This window comes from Maniola hyperantus, chromosome 19, assembly GCF_902806685.2.
Source record: "Maniola hyperantus chromosome 19, iAphHyp1.2, whole genome shotgun sequence".
Taxonomy (NCBI): Eukaryota; Metazoa; Arthropoda; class Insecta; order Lepidoptera; family Nymphalidae; genus Maniola; species Maniola hyperantus.
The window spans coordinates 11,251,868-11,277,650 of record NC_048554.1 but is presented as its reverse complement, the minus strand read 5'-3'; the positions used below and the strand labels follow the sequence as shown (position 1 = coordinate 11,277,650).

Sequence of the window (25,783 nt, the reverse complement as noted above, 5' to 3'; positions counted from 1 at the left end):
AACTGCCTTGTTGTTACTCAAATTAGTCCATACATGTACAGCCAGCGCTCCAAGCGGACACCTTCCGAAATTAAAATTGGTGGTACTGAGTTGACTTTCAATCAAGGATTTTTCGCAATCCGCGCATAAAGGATATTGAATACCCGTAAAGATGCATTTCCACTGAAACGGAGACGTGTTTTTGACCATATTCATCATCATCATTTCAGCCTGCGGACGTCCACTGCTGACATAAGCCCTTTCCAATAGAGATAGCGAGCAAACGAGCAGGCGGGTCACCTGATGTTAAGTGATTACCGCCGCCCATGAAAATTATCAGCACCAGAGGAACTGCCGATGCGTTGCCGGCATTTCAGGAATTTGTTGGTCCGCCCGTTGTAACCTGTCATTTATGTTTTGTGGTGCAATAAAGAATACTTATAAATACATATAATATACATATAATATACATATACGTAGCTTTAGTTTTAAGTTCGCGTAGTAATTATCACCACTATATCTTACAAATCCAACAACCGACCATCAAAAAGAGCAATTTATTACCCATTTTGAATAAATTATTTGAATTTTGAATTTTATTATCGTGCTCTAACAATAACCCTGATCTATTGAAAGTCTCCGCTCCGCTTCAGTGGAAACGCGCCCTTACGGTACAGTCACTTACCAATATAGCTGAGCATGACGGGCAGGAAGATGAGACCGTGCGCGGCGCCGAGCACCACGATGCCCAGGTACATGCGGAAGTAGAACACCTGCAGATAGGCTCACGTTAACAAACCGCAAACAAGGAGGTCGCGGGTTCGATCCCAGGCACGCAACACTAAATTTTCGCAGTTAAGTAATTAAATATCACTTGCTTGAACGTCAAAGGAAAACATCGGGAGGAAACCTGCATGCCTGAGAATTCTCCATAATGTTCTTAAAGGTGTGTGAATTCTACCAATCCACACTTGGCCAGCGTGGTAGACTGTGGGTAAAACCCTTCTCGCTCTGAGAGGAGACCCGTGCTCTGTAGTGGGCCGGCGATGCGTTGATTATGCTGCATGATAGGCAGTTAGTTATTACAGTTACCGTCAAACTTTGACTGTCAATAAATCAAAATGGATTGTCAGGGAACGGTACGATAAACCATGAAACCGACACATATTAAAACAGGTCGGCCATCTTTGATTTAAAAATGACCGTCTTTTTCGTTTAACACTCAAATATCCACACACACCCACTCACTCACTCACTCACTCACTCACTCACTCACTCACTCACTCACTCACTCACTCACCCACTCTACGAGTGTACCAGGTGAAAGCAGAACTAGACCTCACCTGGAAGATCTGGCTGTTGGCGGTGGCCAGCACCACTATGCCGCCGAACTTGGTGAGCGTGATGCCGGACAGCACGGACGAGCCCATGGTGCAGAGCGAGTGCGAGGCGCGGTCCACGCGCGAGCCGCCGCCGGACACGCTGAACGAGTGCACCAGGTGAGAGCAGAACTCCACCGCGATACCAACTGCCATCACCTGGACAAAAAACACGTAGTTAATCCATGGGTTCAGACCTAAAGGAAATTGAGGAGTTTGGACCTGGGATTCAATGATCTGCCCCCCGATTGTGTAAGAAAAACGTATTCATCGTTATCGTCAAAAAATTCTGCCATTTGATTGGTTGATTCGCTGTTTACGTTTTTTCGCAGCCAATCAAAGGGCAGAATTTGTTGACGATTACGATAACGATGATTACGTTTTTCTTACACAATTGGGGGGCTGAATCTCCACTGATTAGGTGGTATATTCCAGCATTAGGATTGTGAATTTGGAACCAGAATTTTTAATGGGGTTAATGGCAGGGCAGCACTGCTTACAAGGATTAAGTAAAGGCAGTATGACCTCCACAACTAATGCTTATCCTAACTTCCAATGTTGTGCAAGCCACTGAATGTTCCTATCCCAAAAAAAAACCAGGGGCTGTATAGGGTACCTTTTTTGAAAAGTGTCTTAATTTGTCCTAAGATGATTATAAACTACCAAAAAATTTACAAACATTTTATTCGATCGATAAATGCAATAAAAATGCATTAAAATTTCCCTGCGAAAACGTTTGTGCAACTATGTTTAGGTTCATGAACTGTCGTGACGTCACACGGATTGGTAGAAAACGGAATTTTCTTAGTGAAATACGTTACTACCACAATCCATGTGACGTCACACACGAATCGATCATAGCGGCTACAATACTATCTTGTTTGTACATTTTTAATTTTATCTTCCTGCCTGGTGTAAAATACCCTATTAAGGGCAGAAAAAGGTAGAAAAGAGTTACTTACCAAATTAACTAACGACACTGCGTTCAGACTGATTCCCCACCAGTACATGACTCCACCGAGATTCACTACGATCATCGTGATGGTGATCACTACCACCTGGAAAGTAAATATAACGATGAGTTCAAGGAACGCGAATTAAACCAGATCCATGGGAGAACCAGAGTATCCGACATCACCCACAACAGGTTGTGAAGCTGAAGTGGAAATGGGCAGGCACATATTTCGAAAACCCGATAGACGTTGGCCCAACGATTCGCCATTTTAGCACCTCGAGACCCCAACTGTAGTTGGGGTCTCAAGGTGCTAGAATGGCGAACTCGCACCGGGAAGTGCAGCATTGGAAGACCCCCCACTAGGTGAACAGCCATCACACTATGAATATGGTGCTGACTTGTAGGTTGCTGTCATAACAACAGAACAAAGTCAAAGTCAAATGATTTATTCAAAATAGGTAATAAATTACTCTTATTGATGGTCTGGTATGGTGTTAGATTTGTACGATATAGTGGTGATAATTATTACGCAAACTTAAAACTAAAGCTACGAGGGTTCCAAACGCGCCATTCGGGACACTCACCAGCGCAGAGAACAGATCGAAGCCCATGAGGATGAAGGTGACCAGGAAGATGGACAGCACCGAGATGCCCATCGACTTGAGCGTGTCCGGCCACATGGTGAGGTACTGCTCGTAGAACACGTAGAACACCGAGTACGGGAACACGTTGACCGTCACGTTCTTGCCGCTCGCTTGCAGGTTGCGGTTGAGCGTCTCGGATATGTCGGCGGATATGGACCGCGCCGCGCGCAGCGCCGAATAGTAGTCGTGGCTTGTCTTCAGAACGGAATGGTACCCTGGAAGTTTACACAAATGGTTTTTATTTAATACTTGCTTATACTCGCGACTTCGTCTGCGTGGACTACACAAATTTCGAACCCCTATTTTACACCCTTATGAGTTGAATTTTCAAAAATCCTTTCTTAGCTATTGTCTACATCATAATAGCTATCTGCATGCCAAATTTCAGGCCGATCCGTCCAGAAGTTTGAGCTGTGCGTTGATAGATCAGTCAGTCAGTAAGCTTTTCCTTTTATAATATATAGATATAGATAGATATTGTTAAGACACGCACGCACTGTGTACGCTTGCGTTGATAAAAAAGGGCATTAATTTAGTTAGGACATCGTTTTGCATCAGTTCCTCAGCTTTGAGGAACTGATCACCCTCGAGATATCACTCGTCCTTCATTTCTCGCATTGCAGACAGCTCGACCGCTTCTTATACCTGATCAGACCAAAGTCCTGGCCTACTTCCGTGGTGTCTTTTCCTCCGATCTTTTTAGTGACTATGAGTTTCTCGATGCCTTTCTACTCGCTTTTCCTAGTAATATGATCGAATCAATCGAGCATCCACCGCAGACATGGTATTTTAATCTGACCAAGAAACTATATGTTAATAGTTTCTTAAAATTCTGAGTTCGGTATACCTTGGTAGTAAGTTGCGCCGACTCGCTTCTCCGTGCCATTCATCTTGTAGTTGACGGCGTGCCCGTACGCCGCGTGTCCGGCCTTGGCGCAGCTTGACGTCGGGTTGTCCTGCAGGAAGAACGGCACGTAATGCTTGAAGTCCTCCTGGCTGGGTCGCTGCTCTGCTCCGGTGAGAGTTATGTTGCACAGCTCACAAGGCGGCACGGCTACAAGAAAAATCGAATTTTAGATGTGATCAATTCAGGAATGAGGAGATCCGTAGGAGAACCAGAGTAAACGACATAGCTCAGTAGGTTGCGAAGCTGAAATGGCAATGGGCAGGACACATAGTTCGAAAAACCAATAGATGTTGGAATCCTAAGGTGCTAGAATGGCGACCTCGTATAGGACTTCGAAAAGTGGAGCGTTTGAAGACCCCCTCAATAGGTGAATAGATGACTTCAAACAAGGCACAACAAAGAGTCTTGAATATTGTTTCCTAAATGAATGGCTTGGGATACCTAACGCACTGAGAAAAATCTTACTGTCTGTGTTATCATAGTGTTGTTGCTATACTCACTGATGCAATGTTTGTGAATATGGGTGTAACAGTTATACAATTCAATTTTTCGCTGTAAAAAATCTTCTTAATCTCTTAACATCTCTTTTGAGCCTCAATAGCTCAACCGGTATAGGAGTGGACTGAAAACTGAAAGGTCGACGGTTCAAACCCTGCCCGTTGCACTATTGTCGTACCTACTCCTAGCACAAGCCTGACGCTTAATTGGAGAGGAAAGGGGAATATTAGTCATTTAATATGACTAATATTCTTTAAAAAAAAAAAAAAAAAACATTTTTGTAAATTTTTTTCCTCAATTCTAAGCAAAAGGGACCGACCTCCCTTTTGCTTAGAACTCCGTTTACGAATGACTTTATATTATTGACTCACCATGATCGTTGGGGCAGAAGGAGTCATTGGTGGGGAACTGTTTGCAGCATTGCTTGGAGGCGGACCAGTCGAAGAAGTCGTCCAGCCACGCGTTGGGCGGCTGAGCGATGTACGACACGTTGGGTGTTCGGTATGCTAGGGAAACGAACGAACAAACACATAAGTGACATCATCATCTCAACCCATGGCAGACTTCACACACCTATAAGAACACTATGGAGAACTCTCAGCCACGCAGGTTTCCTCACGATGTTTTCCTTCACCGTTAAAGCAAGTGATACACATAACTCCGAAAAAATGCGTACGTGTCCGGGAACCTCCCACCTTCAATTAGGAGACGGACGTCCTAACCACTAGGCTATCATAGCTTCATACATCAATGACATACGTTCCGCCGAGTTTCTTGGTGGTTCTTCTCGGTAGGAACAGCATTCCGAACCAGTGGTAAATTATTAGGTTTTTAAAGCCAAAGTCACGCAGACGAAGTGGCACGCATCATCTAGTGCTTTTATAAGGAACTAGCTTTTTCCCGCGACTTCGTCAACGTGGATTACACAAATTTCAACCCTCTGTTTTATGTTCCCCGGGATTGAATTTTCAAAAATCCTTTCCTAGCGGATGTCTACGTCATAATAGCTATCTGCATGCCAAATTGATACCCGATCCGTCAAGTAGTTTGAGCTGTGCATTGATAGATCAGTCAGTCAATCAGTCAGTCAGTCAGTCAGTCAGTCAGTCAGTCAGCTTTCCCTTTTATACATATAGAAGACAAGCAAGCTCACCAGAGTAAAGTTGCATGGCGACGCTGTCGTTCCTACAGAATCTGGTCCCGCACACCATATTCTGCACGTCGCGGTCCGAGTAGTCCATTTCATCCGTCACCACGAAGTAGACCGGTGGGCCGATGTTCAGGTACCGGTTCAGGTGCTGGAAGTACTTCAGCTGGAAGCTGTCCTGAGGCATCGACAGCTCCTGGTCCAAACCGATTTCTATGTGAGGTGCCACCTGGAATTAAGTCATACACTGATCATACTCATTCAAAAATTCTGCAGCATGCATGCCTTTGCATACTCTTCAGACTTTTTACCTAAAATATACATATGACATCTTGGATTGGAAAATGGGAGTCAATTTCGTAATCAGATCCCCAAGAAACCCCGAAAACGACAACCACGTGTTAAAAAGTTAGCCATCTCAGATTTCAAAATGGAAGTCAGTTTCGTAGTCAGCCCCTCAAGAAGCCTGAAAACGACACCTGAATGGCAGGCAATATTTGCGTGTGAGAAATCTCGGAATGTACAATGAACCAAACGCTTAATTTGCTGTAATACACTGAAACAGGTCGAATCTGTATGATGCAACATGCAGCATGCAAAATGCACTGCCCGCCCTTCCACTGCTAACCATGCAGGAAAAGCAGCCACTCGACACACGTTTCGCCCCGACACCGGAGCATCCTCAGTTGATGTAGACCTTACAATGCACAATTGCAAAGTTTTTCAAAATCTGGGAATGTTTGCGGCTACTTGCGAATTCCATAGGTGTCCGGACGTTGCGTGCGCTCGGTTGCTGAAGCTGTCACCAATCGCTAACGACTTTTTCCGCGGAATTCGCGTGGAATTACTTTTTTACCACAATACGGATGCGGCCGACTGCCGCGGTTGCGCTGCACTTTCATTTGTGTGGGTTGTCTTGCTGTGCTTAGTATCTCGTTAAATATGAAATGGTTCGTCAACTCACGGCCACCGAGGAACAGAGCCAGGCGAAGAAGATGATCATGACGGAGGCGCGCACCTCGCGCTTCATCAGGAAGGGCACGTACACGTGGCGGAACAGGTTGTACAGCGCGCCATCGCCCGCCTCACGCGCAGAGTTCGTCTTGCTGCCGGCTAAGCAGCAGAATACGTCGTACCTGCGTGAAGTGCGAGCAATCACTAATGGAGTTTAAACTGGCGTGCAGCACGATGGGACCCAGCCCAGTGCGTGCGTTGACAATATGGGTAGGAGGAGAGCATTTATAATTGCTCGGCCTCCTTTCTTAAAATAGTTATAGCTGGTGTTTGTCGCTGGTGCGCTAAATTCTGGCGGAGCAGAATGGATCGAGCTGGAATATCGGTGGCCTACTATAACTACGCCGTCGAATGGAGGTGCGTTATCAGTTCAACGTACTTGTGGTAAGCCTCTTTGACACGGGAACCGCAACAGAAAGTGAACATGAAAGGATAAAGGTTAGACAAGAAAGAACTTGTATGGAGTCAAGAAGGCGTCCCGGAAACACGCCAAGAACAAGTACCAGATAGCTAAGAGCCAAAGGTTATGGGGAAATAGAAATAGTTTTTTTTTTTAGAAATAGAAATAATTGGGAGGCGATGGGTTGGCCCAACCTGGCGTCATTACCTGTTGTCCACCTGCCGCTTGGTGTCGAGCGCCAGTAGCGCCACGAAACAAGTGACTTGAAGCAGGAAGTCCACGAGCAGCGCCGCACCAGCGTATAGAGCGAACGCGCGCACCGCGGGCATGTCACTCAGCGCGCCCAGGAAGAAACACACTGATTCCGAAACCGACGTCAGGAACATGGATGGGCCCACTTGACCCAATCTGATAAATGAAATTATACACTTTAGTGCTGATTTTTCATTTACCAGATAAGACGTTAACTAAGGAATAAATTGACATTTTAATAGATTACCGGCAAGACCATGCCGCCAAGCGATTTAGTGTTCCGGTACCATGTCTCGTAGAAACCAATGTGCGGAATGAGGGTACTTAACGGGCGTGGGCAGATTTTTATGCTAAACAACTTCCTAAGCTTGGCGATCGGGGGTGTCCGGCTATTAGGCGTCTATAGGTGGTGGTCTGTGGCATGTCAACTCACGTCCTGCCGATGTGCTGCGCGATGGTCTCGTCGGGGCGTCGCGGGTCGCGCTGCGCCGTCTGCACGAGGATGAAGATGTTGTCCACGCCCACAGCCAGCACGAGGAAGGGGATCACCTCCACGATGATGAGCGTGGCTGCCACGCCGCAGTAGCCGAAGATCCCCACCGAGCACAGCACGGACGCCAGCACGATTATTACACCTGCGCAGGAATCGTGTAAATATGCCTTTAAAGGGGCTGGAGGAGGAGGTGTTTTAAATATTAAGCTAATCGAGCACAGCATAGACGCGACCATGATTAAAGTATGAGTAAACTAGCTGATGCCCGCAAATTCGTTCGCGTGGATTTAGGTTTTTAAAATCCTGTGGGAACTCCTTGATTCTTCGTGATTGAAAGTAGCCTATGTCACTCTCTATATCTTTAACTAAACCCATGCAAAAAATCACGTCGATCCGTTGCGACCTAATTGAACACCTGCAAACTGTGCAACCAACTCCCTTCGGCGGTGTGCCCACTCATTTTTAACATGGGGTTATACAAAGGCCGAATCAACAAATTGCTGAAAGGCGGGCAATGAATTGGCGGTTCCTCTGGTGCTGCAAATGTTTATGGGCGGCGATAATCACTTAACATCAGATGACCCACCTGCACATTCAGTATTTTTATTTAAAAAAAACAGTTTCACATGGAAAAACTAGTCTCACCTCCCAAACCAAGAGTGACTTTACTATCGATGAGCAGCCTCGAGCAAGTAGTGAACCTTCCCAAAGATACGGCAATATACGCGAACATGATGAAGTAAGACACCAGTATGGTGTAGACGTCCGACTTGGACTCGCGGTTTAGTTCGTCTTCGATCGACCGCTCGGACGTGTAAGCTATGTCCATGTACGGTGGCATTTCGTTCTCCGTGTAATTTTTCATGAATTTAATGAATTCCTCCTCCCATTCCAGAGCTGGTTTCAACTGAAATTAAGGAGAAGTATTGAAAATACAAAAAACTACATTTTATAAAACTAGTGATTCTTCTGAATTTAAAAATCAATTTCCCAAATTCAATATGACGGGTTAGAGTGCAATTTTGTTCCTCAAAGTTCAATCAGTTCACTCGACTAATTGTCTCATTTTGATTTTGATTCATTTCGAGTGAAATATGCAAAATGAAAGACAGAAATGAACAAAAAATGAACTGTTTGATATCACCATTAATGTTTGAACAAGCATTTCAGGTTCATCAAACATTTTTCGCAGTACGTTATCAGCGCCCATAAATTTAGTTCCATTATCACTAAAAAGATTTCGAGACTGTCCGCGTCTTGAAACCAATCTTCCAAAACTGAAATTCCGCAAGATTTCATAAAGATCCTATTGTTATAGGACATTGCGGCTATACGCGGGTGGATACTGTTAAATGGATTGGACCGCTAAAATGGTAGAGTTACAGATGAAGCATAAGAGACCCTAGTTAGTTGTCCTACATAAAATAAATTTAGATTTTAATGACATTATACAGAGATTGTGGGAAGAGATGTTACCTTTCCTTTGTCGTGTTTATTATTGACAAGGATAGTGATGATGAGTGCGTTGGCACGGTGGAAGCGCGACGCTTTGCTGAGTGGCTCGCCGGGCGCTAGGAAACCACCCAATGCAACGCCTGGAAGCACGGGCCCTCCCCACACTGACAGACACAGATAAGGATTCCTGGAACACACAAATTATATCCATTTGAAGAACACTATTTGAAGAAGCAACGTCAATACTACATTGTTGAAAGTTTGCATGCGCGTTGCTGCGTGTTTTCACAGGTATCTCGGGCTACCTGGACTATTTATTTCAGCGCCTTTCAAAGTGGTTTGCAGCCACGCTTCAGTATCAGCGTCAAGGCAACAAATCTAATGGGTTCGGTCTTCGTTGGTGCTTTGTGTCAAATTTGGTGGTTCCTGAGTCATATTCAGTGGGGTTATCATATTATGACAAAAGTGGTAACTTTATTTAGTGGCGATAGATGGCGCTACTTGCACATTAGCTCACGAGTCGAAAGTAAGTGACACTCACTGCGAGCACTTGATGATATCCTCGAGGTACGCGTTGTTGACCAGATTTTCCTCCACGTTGTAGCGCTCGTTCTGCCACCAGCCCCACACGGACTGCACGGCGCACTGGTCGGGCGTCACGGGGCCAGTGAAGGGTGACGTCATCGGCGCGAAGCAAATGTCCTCGATGCGAGTGTTGTTCCCTAACGCTGCAATCACACAAGATAAACTTCAACAAGTAATTCAAAAGTTTAAAAAAAAACCCCCGAATACGGTTTGCACTGCATCTTTTTCAGCCCGCACATTATTAAAGCGCATGAAATCCGCCATTTTTTAAAGCCCTTTAATTTTATACCCCAAATCAAGGGTCTATGAGATATTTTTTTTCAAATCCGCACATTAAAGCGCATTAAGTCCGCCATTTGATTTTTTTTAAGAAACTTAGGTACCCAGTGACACTTGCGCCATCAAGACTAATCTAATGATGTTTCATTTATCAAAATAGGTTGAGCCGTTAAGCAGTTTTTTTTTTAAAGAATATTAGCCATGTTAAATAACTAATATTCCCCTTTCCTCTCCAACTAAGCGTCAAGCTTGTGCTAGGAGTAGGTACGACAATAGTGCAACGGGCGGGGTTTGAACCGCCGACCTTTCGGTTTTCGGTCCACTCCTTTACCGGTTGAGCTATTGAGGCTCTGAGTTATAAGCGGACATACATGCACACAGATCAAACACATTTGGGCTTCGGCGCAGTCGGGTAAAAACTAAAACCCAACTGCCAGTCTCCTGCAGACACTAGATAACGCTGCGCGATCTCATACGAAGGGTTGCTATCAGTAGCGCGGGTTGATGGGGGATACGGGACTCGAGGCGTGGTCTCCTTATTTATTTGTGTGTATGTGCATGTGTGTATGCATATATGTGTGTTTATACATATATGTGTATGTATATGTATTGTCTGTTCTTTGTTTTTTTTTTAATATTTAGTTAGTATATTATAATATAGTAATATTATTTATTTATAATCTTTTTTTAATGATATAAGTAGGCATGATGTAATGCGCAGACGTACGCATTGAGGGTCAAACCTCTGTGGTATTTACAATGCGTGCTACCTAATATGTGTAATTTTCTCTTGTATGTTAATAATAAATTAAAAAAAAAAAAATTACACAAGTTGTCCTACATGAAATATATTTCATGTAGGACAACTTGTGACAAATGCTGTGCATTAAGTCCTTATCTACGAGATTCTATCACCGATTCAGAAAACAAATTCTACTGAGAAGAGCCAGCAAAAAACTCGGCAGTTACACTTTTCAAATCATATCATGCTGTTTACACGCAACTTTGTTATTAAGGAATTCATGAATCGTGTAATAGCCTTCAGTGTGTTTTTACACATTGTTGCAAATTATTAGGATAATGATAACAACCTATTGATTGACTGATGTACAGTAGCCGGCAAGAAATATTGTACATCGACCTTTAGAATGAGATTTCGGCTTTGTAAGCGTTGTCTCGGTCACTTATACCTATGTGACATTTTGTCGGTCTCAACGACAGAGACAACGCTCTACGAAACCGCTCTATCTCTTTCTAAAGGTCGATGTACAATATTTCCTGCCGGGTACTGTATACTATTCACAACTCGCCTTCGCCTTCAGTGGAAAAAAGATTTGAGCAATTAATAATACTTACCCATAATTCTCTCCTGCAAATCGAGCACATTCAATAGGAAGGTAGAGTTGAAAACCGGTCCAAACTCCCAAACTGTTTTATCAGCCGAAATGAACTCCAAGTTGGGTAGACCTTTCGAACTGATTATCAGCATCTCTGTCCTGTCAACATCAAAGTCAGAGTCAAAATTATTTAAAGTTGAGGTCAAAAAGTTTTAGTGCTGTTACTGCTTTTAAGTAAAGACTGACAGCGGTAGAAACAAGGATATTCAAGCGGTTAAATTAACCGATATTTACCGTTATGTATCATACCGTTACCTCGCGTTCCCACTTATCGTCTTTCATCCGATGTTCCAGAACATTTTGATACAAAATCGGTTTCCGACAAGTATGAATAGCTTCATATAAAATGTTCTGCCACTGGAATATCCGATTAAAATCCTCGACTCGACAGATGACAAGTGGGAACGTGGGGTTACTTAACCAAAATCTTATTTCGATACGGAAAAACAAGATATCAACAAAATACCAGGTAGATTCATTCATATTGCTTGGGTACCTCTGTAGCGTCATAGATGGCAGTCGAAAGTTGAGATACGTTTGATTTAAGTATGTGATATAACGGTACCGTTATTTAACCGAAACCAACATATCCATTGATACCGAAAATGCATGATACCCAAATAATTTATATATCGAGATATATCGGTACGACGTCATATCACTATAAAGGCAGTCTCTGCTTTAATACTGAAAAGTTAAAAATTAAATCTACCTGTAGAATGGCTCGAAATGAGAGTCGAAGTATTCTCGCTCGACGCGCGACCTGGACGTCGGCGACGCCCACAGTTCCACGGGGTTAGTCGTCACTATCATGAATTTGACGCCGAAGCCAAGCGCCACTACGAAGCAGAGACCTGAAACAAGAAACTGTTTGTGGAAATGTTTTTTGTTCGCGGCCTTATTGCGATATACAGGCGAAGGCTGGTCGTATATTAGTACGTCACAAAACTTTCTGTTGCACTCACTCTGACCAGTGTAAAGTAGAGTGTTCTAGAGTGCAGTTCTCGGTTTGATCGTGAATTAACATCTGTCAAATATTAGGTATTTGAGCACTAGGCTTGACCTATGGGCTTGACACACGGTACACATTTGACGCGTGAAGCCTCAAGGTTTTGTTACAAGTTTCAAAACTGTCATGGCCGTGCTCTGACAGTCTGCGGCATGTCCACGTGGTCTAATTCCAAACGTATGAGCAGAGCTTCCAGCGTGCGCCAGAATTTTTCTGGCAGTTAATTCTTGATAATATTCAGCCGGCTTAACACTGGACCTTTTGTAGTCAGAAAGAAAATTTGTTCATTCATTCAATACCAAAGTCACTTACCAAGGACCAGGACGAGCCATGGGCGCGACGCCATGGCCGTGCCCCACCATTGGAAGAAGTCCTCGAGCCGGCTCTCCGTCTCGGCTCCTAGCTTCTCGAAGAACGTAGCCTCGTCGGCGCTGTCAGTCTGGTCGGCCGACCAACCCACGGCTGTCGGGTTCGTTGCCATTTCTTGGTTGTTTTCCGATGCCACACCTAGAATTTTAGGTATATGGTATAATATTGGGGCCGATTCTCTTGTACACAATCTCTAAACTAAAATAAATTAACAGGTCTAAATCGAATGCTATCCTTTTCCGCAAGCAACATTATGAAAGGGATAGCAATAGATTTAGACGTGTCATTTTAGTTTAGTTTAGAGATTGTGTACAACGAAATTGGGTATTTGACTCCATTTTTTTATTACTTTATTATGAACTAGGATAAAAATAATGACGTAAACTGAAAAATTAATTAATTCAATCAAATAACAAAAAGTTATAAGCATTTAAATATTTCTGATTAGACAGAGACAGCGATATAGCATTTTGACGTCACAGCTTACTAATGCCATAGTAGCTTCGGTTTCATACAAATTTTCGTTTTGCGAGAAAGGGATAGAAGACCCTCCCACTCTAAAATTAAAATGCCTGTAACTTTGTAAATCATTGTTGGATTTTAATATTTTTTTCAGCGTACGTCATTATTTTTATCCTAGTTTACAATAAAGTAAAAATATTTATCAGATTCAACAGTAGGAAAATACCCAATTAGCCACATTATATGCCTATGCATAGCGCATACGACTTACGAATCAATTTGTATTCATAGATGAAGCAGGAAAGTAACATAGAAACTACCTAGCATTACAAATACACAATACAATAGACAGGACAAAAGTTATAACCAATAAACAATGAAAACAAATATCTATAAAACTAGGACGTAACTCTTACATAATCTATTTATAATAAATCAAATGCACATAAAACACATTTTAATACTTAAGTCTTTAAATTATTATTATTGCAAACTGTTTATTATATAACCTAGTTAGTTATACTTCATGCAGTTAATAATGTGGTAGAAAATAAAAACTTCATGCAAACACCACTACTACTAGTCTATCCAAACAGGTGCGTATGTTGTTTAAACAAATAAAATAGTTCTTAAAAAACCGATAAACTTTCAAAAAATAAGCACAAAATCTTGGACCCCAGCTTAGCTTTCACACCTCACAGTTCACTAGACGACTGCCACAGATTAACTCGGGGGAATTTCTAAAAATCCGTTCTTGGTAGGGGTCTATACATTACAAAGCAAACCTATACATATGCGAAATCTCAAGAAAATCAAACTGTGCATAGATACAACAATCAATAAGTTTATTTCTGAAATTAAGTATTTAATGTTGAGGATTCCCTAGGTAACTTGCGGTAAAATAGGGTTTTTCTATCACTGGTCTAAAATAGACTGACGCGTCCTGCTTGAGGCCGTAAAAAAAATGTTTCCATTTGTAGCATGCTACATTGTTGCTTCGGCGTAAAACAGCCTTAAGTGAATGTTTAGTTAGGTACTATAGCCATTACGAACGTGCGAAATGGATCACAAATCATAAAGCAGCCAAACTTTTTACTTGCGTCTACTATCTGCGTCCGAACGGAATCGATAACTTCTGCGGCATTCTCACAACCCTTAATCGTAATGTTTTATGACCCGGTTTGCACGTTCGTAACGGCCTTACTATAAAAGCTTGAAGCCCAAGATTCCCAGACAGCACACTACACACATGATACGTACTGGATCGGTGGCTGTGCAGCGGACTGGTCTCGGGCCCGCCGCCGCGTCGCAGCTCGCCCGCGCGCGCCCACCCATCTGTTCCCACACCACTGTTAGTGCCCGCACCCAACTCACCGACAGACTTCACTATACTACTCAAACTCATACCCCGCTGGGACGGAAATCCGACACGACCGGAGAGAGGTTAGAGGCAAGACGGCTTTACGTGCTCTCCGAGGCACTACTATCACTTTTACAAGTCACATCGGCAACATTCGTTTTGCGCAAAAAAGCGCAACCTCACGCTGATTAAAACCGAATGTACACTAATGAAATACAGACCTTATTGCTTGACGTTAAGATTTTAAACAAAGTACAACAGAGATTAATTCTATCTCGCTCATAATTCGCGCGTACAAAACATGGCGCATAGGCTACAACAACCAATAGCGGACGGACGCGCGCTACGATTGGCTGATATATTTCCGCGCCATTCAAAAATAAGATTTCTGCGCAAGTACATCGGCGTAACTATAAAAGTGGTAGTACTGTACTCGCTTATAATATTAATAAATAATTTATTTATTTATGAAGAATATGTACATTTTACAACAAGTTTAGGTGTAATCATGAACTTTAAATCATAAGTTTGCCGTACCGTACACCAATGCCGTCGACAGTAGATAGGTACACGTAACACATTAATTTAGTGGTATAATACTTAAAAGCTAAATAACAATAATTATTTGCTTGCTACACTTGACGCAAGTGAGGGCCAATGTGAAGTCTGTCGATGTTTTTGGTAAATAATATATTATGTTTTATATACTTAGTAATTGTACAATATAAATATGTACAAATAATCATATTTCAATAAAATTCTATTCAATAATTAGAGTGAAAACCTTAAAATGCACACATTAAAGGAAAAAATATATGGACACTGCTAGAACAAACTCGTTCTAAGGGCCAAAGGACAATGCAGCGCGGCTGCAGCGCTGCCTCCGCGCGGCATTTTGCGGCTAATATGATTGTCCCCATAAAGTGCAGCCGCGTTGCTTTTATAAATCGGCTTTTTTCCACTTATTTCAGTTACTCACTAGCAGCCAGTTTCACGTCTAACTTTTTCCTTTAATCTATGTAAAAATATAGGAATAACTGCTTTTATGGTTAAGGCAAATGTTATTGTAATCTATAAACCTTCACCTCAACAATATCTCTGTGTATATTAGTAAGGATAATATCATTATTAACTTAAAATCTTAAACTCTATAAAGAGATGCTCCGGAATATAATTGCCCTGATTTTCAATAAATATCGCGATTTACTATCGTGCTAAGTCTGATTATTATTTATCACTATATTATTCTTATCATACATATATCATACACCGGCTTTACTCACGTGTTTCGTCGACGTTAGCCCGATTAGTTTCGAACCCATCCGGGGTCCTTTTTCACAGGGACTCAGTACGCGCACGCGTCGCGGTTGAGACTCAGTCGAAACTAGTCGGGCTAACGTCGACGAAATACATGAGTAAAGCCGGTGTATGGTATATGTATAATGGAAATCACTCACAATACTTTAAACGCTAAAATATAAAAATAAATTCTTAATAACAGTTAATGCATTAACACGAATATCGCGATATTTACTGACCATTCCCATTGAGCTCCCCTAAAGGCATGCCCCTTTAATTTTATTTTTAACCTTCAATTTTATTTTCTACTCGCTGACGTCCGCGACTTCGTCAGCGTGGGTTTAGGAAAGAAAGTATCCTCCAGGATGCTAACTATATCTGTGCGAAATTTCGTCAATATCGGTTCAGTGGTTGAGCCGCAAAAAAGTAACTGATAGACAGACACACACGCCTACGCATTTATAATATTATACTATGGATTGTTTGCTAGACTATTGCAATTGTCTGCCAAAGTATACGGCAGTGTTGCAAAAGTGTAGGGTGACACGAAATAATAATAAAAAAACAGATAGCGGTAATTCAAAACGGTGCAGAAGTCAAATGAAAGGGAAGTGAAGTAAGCGCATCACCACATTTTGTTAACTTCCGTGGCACGGATTGTGGGATAAATAGCTTACTCCTCACCGTGCAATTGGGCATTTGACTCCAATTTTTTATTCCTTTATTATAAACTAGAATAAAAATAATGACGTAAACTGAAATAACTAATTAAATCGATCAAATAACAAAAAGTTATAAGCATTTAAATATTTCTGATTAGACAGAGATAGCGATATATTGACGTCACACCTTACTAATGCCATAGTAGCTTCGTGCGGTTTCATACAAATTTTCGTTTTGCGACAAAGGGATAGAAGACCCTCCCATTCCAAAATTAAAATGCCTGTAACTTTGTAAATCTTTGCTGGATTTTATTATTTTTATCCTAGTTTATAATATAGTAATAATATTTATCAAATTCAAAAGTAGGAAAATACCCAATTCACTTAACCACCCATGACGATCAAATCATGACCGACAATGCGCCTTCTCTTGTAGGGCAATACACATCTCAAACCTCTACACAGCGTCTTCGCCGCCGAAGATGACGACCGTCTGCGGTCTCTTGTATGAGTATACCTGGCCATAGGCAGGGAGCAGCGGCGAATGCTCATGAGGCGCACAACATCTGCCCCCTACCACTCTGTCAAGAGTGTTACGACTAAGAAGAATGGTACACTCACCGACGACGTTGTCCTGCGTGTTGCAGCAGTACACGCCGCTGAGGAAGAGCGTGGTGAAGATGAGGAAGACGATGGCCATGACCACGGCGTAGCCGTCCGCGCCGTGGAAGCTGAAGGGGCGCGGCGGCGGCGGCGAGGGCGCGGGCGCGGGGCACGCCGCCTCGCAGTCCAGGCACGAGCAGCCCGGCTGGCCCTGTGGATGACGACAGCTGTTAGCGCTTCAAGAGATCTCTCCACCAGGACAGCTCAGATACTAAGTAATAATAACGTTCTCCTGACCAAATTTCGTTCACGGCAGCCAGTCCCAACACAGAATAGCCAAAACGCAAGATATATTCAATTAAAAGGTTTGCAGCCTCACATGAAAGTATTTACTATATTTTTACTATACTACCCTCTACCCACAGGTATCAAACAGAAACGCTGTTTTTTTAAAAGTCCATTGTAAGTTATTCCTCACCCGCAATCTCATCTGGTGGTAAGTGATGATGCAATCTAAGATGTAAGCGGGCTAACTTGCGTAAGAGGTAATGACAGTTTTTATCAAATCCATACCCCTAATTGATTTCTACACAGCATCGTACGCTAAATTGCTTGGCGGCGACAGCTTGCCGGTAGGGTGGTAACTAGCCACGACCGTAGCCACCGACCAGACACTCTTCTTCTTGTTATACTTTGGGGCTATGCAGGTTCTTGAATCCCTGTATCACTGCGACCGTCTCCGATCTATTGTGTTTGCATCCTTCATTCTTCTTTGTCAAATCCTGTGGGCGCCACAGCAGCACTTTTTTTGACTGGGATTGAAGTAACATCCTCAGGGTATACGATGTGTTTCCCTAGGTGGATGCTACGTTTGTGCATCAGAGCAGGGCTGCAGCAGGTAATGTGCAACGGAGTCTCGGTAGACACGTGGCACAGTCCACCAGACACTCGGGCTACGATCGTACTCGGCAAACTTACCGGTAAGCCAATGCTGCAGGATCTAGTGGGCGGGTTGTACGGCGTGAACCCGTCCACTGGCGCGTCGCCGCTGATGTAGTTGATCTGGAAGGGCACTTGAGGCACGTTCGCGTCGCCCATGAAGTTGAACCAGCGCTGAGGCGTGCAAGTGTACGCCTCCCCGCACAGTATATCTAACGCCAACTGATTTGTGGATGGTGTTTGTACCTGAAAATTTATGTAATCAGAGTTATTACATTCCTTAAAATGCTATTAAACAAGTGGATCAGGAAGACTAGTGCCTTTTGTCCTTGTTAGTCCAGTTAACAGAACTAATACAACTTTTTTTTCAGGTAAAATTTTCTAAAATGCTTTCTTAGCGGATGCCTACATCATAATAGCTATCTGCATGCCAAATTTCAGCCTGATCCGTCCAGTAGTTTGAGCTCTGCGTTGATAGATCGATCAGTCAGTCAGTCACCTTTTCCTTTTAAATATATTTAGAAAATACAAACTTACATCTTTACACGAGCTGAATGTAGTATTCATGTATGTAGCGCTGAGATGGTAGTCCACCACCGTTATCATCTTGTGCGTAGCTGGAAAAGAAGAGAAGAGAAGAATTTACTATCATCATCATCATTATTCTTCTTATATGTATATAAAAACTAGCTAATGCCGGTGACTTCATCCTCGTGAAATTAGTTTTTAAACTTTTTTTAAAATCCCGTGGGAACTCTTTGATTTTACGGGGCAAAAAGTAGCCTATATCACTCTCCAGGTCTTTAACCAACCCATGCAAAAAAACATTTCAATCCGTTGCGACATAATTGAAGGAGAAACCAATAAATAAACACACTTTTGCGTTATTATAATACGGGTAGTGATAAATGAACTTCTGAACGATCTATTCATAATTGGGTATTTGACTACATCAAAATAAATTATTTCTCAGTGTTCTATACTATTATATAAAGAGGTAATGTCGTTAAGTTTGTTTGTAGGGGGTAATCTCTGGAACTACTGAACCGATTTTAAAAATTCTTTCACCAGTAGAAAGCTACATTATTCCTGAGTGACGGGATCTTTAAAAACCTAAATCCACGCGGGCGAAGCCGCGGGGATCAGCTAGTATTAAATAAAGGGTCTTCCAAAATACGTAAAGTTCACGTCCTTTGTTAGTTTTAAGTGTAACAACTATTTTAAATTATCGTTTAAACTAATAAAGTCATTATGATGTGAAGTCACATTCCAGTATTTCATAGAATATCGCATACTAACAGCCGTAATCAGAGTCGCTTAATCGTTACTCAAGTTTAGTTAAAACGAGACAGAGCTATATCTCCCACATAAATCTGTCTCGTATTAACTCAATCTTAAGTAACGATTAGCGACTCTGAGTATGGCAGTAAGTGCGCGTTTTAACGTTTGATAAAAAGTTACTGATTTGACTAGTTGTCAAATACCGTATTGTCGTCTTCGAGAGCATTCTCATTCCACGCACGCTCAAGATCAAATTATAGTACTACTAGCAGTTGCCCGCGACTTCGCGTAAAATTTCTGGTTTCTCATGAGATCTGAAATTTTCCCGCTGCAAAAGGCCTCACTTACCTACTCACCCAGTCTCACCTTAAGGCACGGAACCCAGAATACCTAAATGCCAATTTTCATATCTCTAACTTTAATAACGTAGGATTTTCATATAACTTTTCAACCCCCCTTTCACATCCTTAGGGGGGAGAATTTTTCAAAACCGTTTCTTAGCTGACACCTACGTCCTAGAAAGAACCTACCTTCCAAATTTCAAGTTTGTAAGCTTTATAGTTCCTGAGATTTCGCGATTAGTCAGTGTGTGAGTGGTATTTCGCTTTTATATATTTAGAAGATAATTTGATCTTGATCTTAATGGTAGGTACCTATCACGTACCATTAATAGGTACGTGATAGGTACCTATTAATGGAATGTCAACTTCCCGTCAGTCGTCACGCGAACCTCTCCCAATCACGTAATTTTCATACATTTTCCTCGACATGTAATTACATGAATGTGCAGAAGTCTACTCAATCTTCACTTCACGGCACTCAGTCACTCTCTCCATACAAACGTAGTTTGGTTCTCATTTGACTATTAACCACTCAAACTCGATGTAATTTTGTGGAACCGTTCTAGAAACTAGTATTTATGTGCCGCTATTATTAATAGCTTTCACATGCACTCCTTACTCCGCACATTCCCATCCCTTACTCCGCACATTCCCATCCCATACTCCGCACATTCAGGAAGTGGATATGTTTATTCGAGGTATCATTATACATGGTGTAGGCAATATCGTCCTGTACAGCAGTGCAACACCCCGAACAGGTAGGCCACTTAGCTTCTGTTGAGACATCGGCACCTCAGACACAAACTTCTATGACAAATATCTGACCTACAGGATCACCTATAGGATCTCTTCATTATGAAACTCTGTTTCAGTAGCTCTAAAGAAATCCAAGCTGTAGAAATGTAGCAGATCCTATTAGTAGCTTTCACGTGCATCTCTCACTCCGCACATTCCTGGTGGTAGTCAATACTCACAGTTGAACTGAGCAGTCTGGTTGGGGAACAAGAAGTCGCTCTGATTAGGCCCGCAAGTCATGCCGCATATGTGCTTGAGGAAGTTGTCCACGCAGGACGGGCACCGCGAGAGGAAATCCAAGGGCACGGTTATGCCGGCGGCGAGATTCTTCAGCTGGTTCTCGTCGCAGCACGAGACGCCCCCGGCCGCGATGTCCGGGCAGTACATCTGCAGGGTTTTCTAAAACCAAAGAAATATATTTGCAAGAAATTGTTTTGATTTATTTTATTTAAGAATTTTATCAGCTCTTTTCCGTTTGTTACCCATGGTAGTTCTTGCATTTCACGAAGGCGAGTGGCTCATGTGTTAAAAGTATGCTCCTAAAAAAACCATATTATACAGTCGCAGACTATGTAAACGATAAAAAAGCTTGGATTTGACTCGCTCCAGCAATACACGGGGCTGCAATGGCTTGTATAGTACGGTATAATAACATTGTAAATTGAAAAATTAAAAAGAGCAACCGCCGAGTTTCTTGCTGGTTCTTCTCGGTAGGAACGGCATTCCGAACCAGTGGTAAATTAAAACTACCTACTGACTACTACTAACTACTGACTATTCATAAGCACTTTTAAAAAGTTTACGTGAATAAAAAAACATTCTATTCTATTCTATTCTCATGCTTGTGTTTAAGTCGTATTGGTAAAAGTAAGCTACAGTAAATGTGTGCGTATGGACATAAAGTATTTCCTACCAACTACAACCCGGGTATCTTTAAAACAAGCGTGAATAGGCATCTTCTAAGTAAACGCGTCCCATCTTAGGCCGCATCATCACTTTCCATCAGGTGTGATTGCGGTCAAGTGTTTGCCTATAAGGAATTTAAAAAAAAAATGCGAGCGCTTGCTTGCGACTGATTGGTCCAACATGCACGCACACTTCCCATGCACTGCCATTCCATGGTATCGTTGACATGATGCTGCAGCCTATGAGTTAACTAACTCCTCGATAACTTGCAGGAGATCAGAAACTTAGCACTATTAAACGTAAGTCCACCGAGTTTGTACTCGTTGAATTCGTCCCTATACGAGTAGTTCGTAGACACATAGTGATAAAAGTCTGATGCTGAAGAAGGAAGATGATGTGCAAGGACGTCAGATTTTTGAAACGTAGACCCACATAAATTCATATCATGGGAGTGATTTAAATTTTTAATTTACACTTGTTACTAAACCTTTTTTCTGTGGTTTAAAATATAAAACGTTTTAAATGCGTATAAAAGATAAGGAAATGATTCATAAACCTTTTATAATTTAGTTCTTGACGAGAGTCTTTGTTTTAGTCACTTATCAGGGTATTTAACCGAGGGGTTATCTAACGAATACGAGTACAAGTGAATATAAGAGATTAGACGATAGGTCCTGAATCAGTATTTCGTTTATCATGAGAGATAAATAACTGATGAAGCAGAGAATTATACAGATATTTGTCATAGAAACATCAGTCACCTCATTACTACTATGGCAAAACTGACATACCTATAGTATGCGACAGGTCGAGATGGCAATTGGGGAGGGAACATCCCGCACAGCCCCCACGCTAAACCAGTGCGGGCGAGTGGTGACGTGCGTCCCCCCCGCCATATACCCCGATTGCCATCTCAACCTGTCGCGGACTATACATCCGTATTGGTTAGATTTTGTCTTACTTAAATCATGATTAACGGAATTTGCAGTTACAGACCCTATAGGGTCTCTATCAGTCAATTTGAGTCAAATTTAGACTATAGTCTAAACTCAAATTGAAGCCTAAGATGTATAGTACGCAGCCGAAAGTAATGTACATCGGCCTTTAGAATGACATTTCGGCTTTGTAGAGCTCTGTCTGTGTCACTCATACTTATATGACGTTTTGTCGGTCTCAATGACAGGGACAACGCTCTACAAATCTGCTATCTCCTTCCAAATGTCGATGTACATTACTTTCTGCCGCGTACAGTGTACTGTGATTATTTCAATTAAAATATCGTTTGTTAACCGTAAAACACAATTAATGTAATTTTGTAGACGATTTTTGGGCATAAATCGTTTGGCACTAATACGTATTTAAATACAGGAAATAGTTACGTTTCAATGTCACTGCTCACTTATTTGGTTACTATCCATATTTTTATCAATCTGTTCAACAATGTAAGATCTGTTATTATTATCTGCCATTAAACATTTATTTTTGTTTTGAGTTTTGTAAACCTTGACCTGAGAAGCGTATTTACTGTAATTTGCAACAGGTTACGTATATAAATATACCTTCTAGGTACATATACATATAGTTAGGTTTGACTTCAGCTTTGCCCGGAAATATAACTTGACTAGCTGATGCCCGCGACTTCGTCCGCGCGGAATTAGGTTTTTTAAAAATCCTGTGGGAACTCCTTGATTTTCCAGGATAAAAACTTGCCTATGTCACTCTCCAGTGGCCCTACCGCGGTTGTTTGACAGCTACAATGTCACGATCGCAATCATCTTTGATTGGTTAATGCTCGCTCACTATTGGCTACAATGCATTGTTGCACAAGAATCGCACAAATTCAGCCAATCAGAACAATTGAGATTGTCATAATGATTGATGCAGGTTTTAGACAATCGCCCTACAGGTCTTTGTCGATACCCATGCAAAAAATCACATCAATCCGTTGCACTGTTGCGACATGATTGAAGGACAAACCAACAAACCAACACACTTTCGCATTTATAATAAGGGTACTGATTTGGATAAAGCCGGATGGGTCACTGAATCTAGAATATACTAGATCGATTTTGATGAAAGTTAAGTCAACGAGCAGTATATAGGTCTGAATATAAGTTTTCGCATTTTAAATTTCTCAATCGGATTAGTAGATTTCACGTGACTTGTTCATAGACAAACTATTACGTGCTATTACGATGCCATAACATAGTATCTTCACGGTTTACGTATCACCCACACGTTTTTTGATAAAATATCTCGAGAGACTTATTATGACAAAAATACAATACCTATGATAAAAACATTATTCTTTAGATAAGGCCGTCGCAGCAAAATTAATCAATTAAAGCTGTCTGTGGCCTGCCAGATTTCCATAAAATCTAGGTTTAAAGTCACTTTTAAGTTTTAGGTACTAAAGTTTACCCTACCCCTAAAGACAACGCTACGCTTGTATGGAGCGCGCTACAAATAAACTCCTCTTGCAATCAACTAGCTTATGCACGCGGTTTCGCCCACTTGGACTACACAAATTTCTAGACGAAACTCTCTGATTTTACTACGGAATCCTAAAAAATACAAAACCGGTCAAGTCAGAGTCTGACTCGGACGCAACTTGACAGCTACAGTGTAGCAGACCTACAGGTCGATTCCGAAAAACCTGCATCAATCGTTATTACGATCGCAATTGTTGTGATTGGCTGAATTTTTCTGAGCATATTTGAGTGAAATTGCACTTATCCGTCCGTCACAGCCTTATAACTTCTGAATTACTAAACATAATTACTTCAAATTTAAACATAATAATATGTAAACTGATGGCCTTCAGCCGAATATTGTATTTAAAAAATATAAAAAGCTTTATTTCAGGGGGGCTCCCATACATGGGGGCTTCATAGTTGAGATTGATTGTGAAACGAAACTTGTGTATAATTTTAGTTATAATCTTACACTTGAACAACAAATACATATTTGAATTAAATAAATATAATAAAGAAACGACAATATTTAATTTTTAATGGGTATCAGTATTTTTAACATAACAACAACAATGTTAATAGCAACGCCCCGCACACCCGCACAGCACCAGCGCTAACCCGGTGCGGGCGAGCGCGGGTCACGTGCGGATATGCGGAGCGTCCCTCCGCCTCATACCCCGATCGCCATCTCGACCAGTCTCGGACTATACCAAAATGCGGGCCATCCGGAAAGTTCACCGGGTGCACATGCCATTGTATCGTACTTAACTTCCATTAATTTCGGTTAAGTGGGCATATTGACATCAATTATAGAGTCATTCGCGTCGTTACTAAACTGGGAACAATCTGGAACCGTCACCACAATGTACCTAACTAATAACTGTGGACTGCATTGCCGGTATTTCGCAAACTAAACATGTTTGCATTTAGAAGTCGACCAGCCTACTGATTCGCAGTATCCAACAATGAATGATAGCCACAGAAGTCATTTGACATTGGCTGATTCTACATCACTGCTTCACTGAGTGATACTAAAATGATTTTTCGTAGAAAATCTTCAATGGATTAAGAATAAATATGAGCTCGGTGGCTACCATTCATCATTGAACACTGAGTTAGCGAATCACCCTGCTGGAAGGAACTGAAGAATGAGGGAGCACAATAAAGGGATTTTGACAAGGAAAATAGAATAAATATGTACCATTCCATTATAAACAAATTAATCACAAATTAATGTCAATTACGTTGACTTATTCTCAATCAGATATCTTCTTCTGGGTCAACAGTGACCCAGAAAAAAAGATGAATGGAAAACGATCTACGGATAATAATAATTGGAGCGGAGATTAGATAACAACATAATAGATTTCAACGTATTGTTTTGCTCCCGATAATTAATTAAATTGTTTTAAATGACATAATATGTACTGTGGCTAATTTCGTTGTATCTCTAAACTACTCGAAAACTAAAATGGCACGTCTAAATCTATTGCTATACCTTTCATATTGTTGCTTGCGGAAAAGGATAGCACTTTTAGACCTGTTAAGTTAGTTTAGAGATTGTGTACAAGAGAATCGGCCCCATTGTATACCTATGTAGGTTTGTATAGTTGCACTGCGAGTTGCGACTTCTACAGTTCTATAAGTGCCAGGAAAAGATCACTTTATTGATAACTAGCTTATCTCCGCGACTTCATGTGCGTGGTTTACACAAATTTCAATCCCCTTAGATTGAATTTAAAAAAAATCTTAACGGATGTCTACGTCATAATAGCTATCTGCATACAAAATTCCAGCCCAATCCGTCCAGTCATTGATTTACAAGTAATTTGAGCTGTGCGTTAATAGATACCACCTGCTGGAAGGAGGGCGGCGCTATACGCTATTATTATTGTTTTT

At 41.7% G+C, this 25,783-nt stretch overlaps 1 protein-coding gene across 5 annotated transcripts in view; it reads right to left on the bottom strand.

Moving 5' to 3' along the window:
* The window catches only part of Npc1a (Niemann-Pick type C-1a), a 62,347-nt gene that overhangs the window by 12,403 nt on the left and 24,161 nt on the right, over positions 1-25,783 (bottom strand). For 3 of the 5 annotated variants that reach the window (XM_034978703.2, XM_034978706.2, XM_034978705.2), the window contains exons 3-23: positions 20,684-20,903; positions 18,625-18,704; positions 18,127-18,333; positions 17,167-17,359; positions 14,485-14,559; positions 12,706-12,900; positions 12,097-12,238; positions 11,344-11,483; positions 9,665-9,851; positions 9,145-9,310; positions 8,314-8,575; positions 7,609-7,810; positions 7,131-7,331; positions 6,474-6,645; positions 5,516-5,738; positions 4,734-4,868; positions 3,805-4,011; positions 2,898-3,172; positions 2,321-2,416; positions 1,323-1,517; positions 665-752 (exon numbers count right to left, since the gene is read on the bottom strand). In XM_034978703.2, coding sequence (XP_034834594.1) covers positions 665-752; positions 1,323-1,517; positions 2,321-2,416; positions 2,898-3,172; positions 3,805-4,011; positions 4,734-4,868; positions 5,516-5,738; positions 6,474-6,645; positions 7,131-7,331; positions 7,609-7,810; positions 8,314-8,575; positions 9,145-9,310; positions 9,665-9,851; positions 11,344-11,483; positions 12,097-12,238; positions 12,706-12,900; positions 14,485-14,559; positions 17,167-17,359; positions 18,127-18,333; positions 18,625-18,704; positions 20,684-20,903 — 3,661 coding nt within the window. The remainder of the gene's footprint in view (positions 1-664; positions 753-1,322; positions 1,518-2,320; positions 2,417-2,897; positions 3,173-3,804; positions 4,012-4,733; positions 4,869-5,515; positions 5,739-6,473; positions 6,646-7,130; positions 7,332-7,608; positions 7,811-8,313; positions 8,576-9,144; positions 9,311-9,664; positions 9,852-11,343; positions 11,484-12,096; positions 12,239-12,705; positions 12,901-14,484; positions 14,560-17,166; positions 17,360-18,126; positions 18,334-18,624; positions 18,705-20,683; positions 20,904-25,783) is intronic. The other 2 variants (XM_034978707.2, XM_069505164.1) reach the window with 1 other exon arrangement.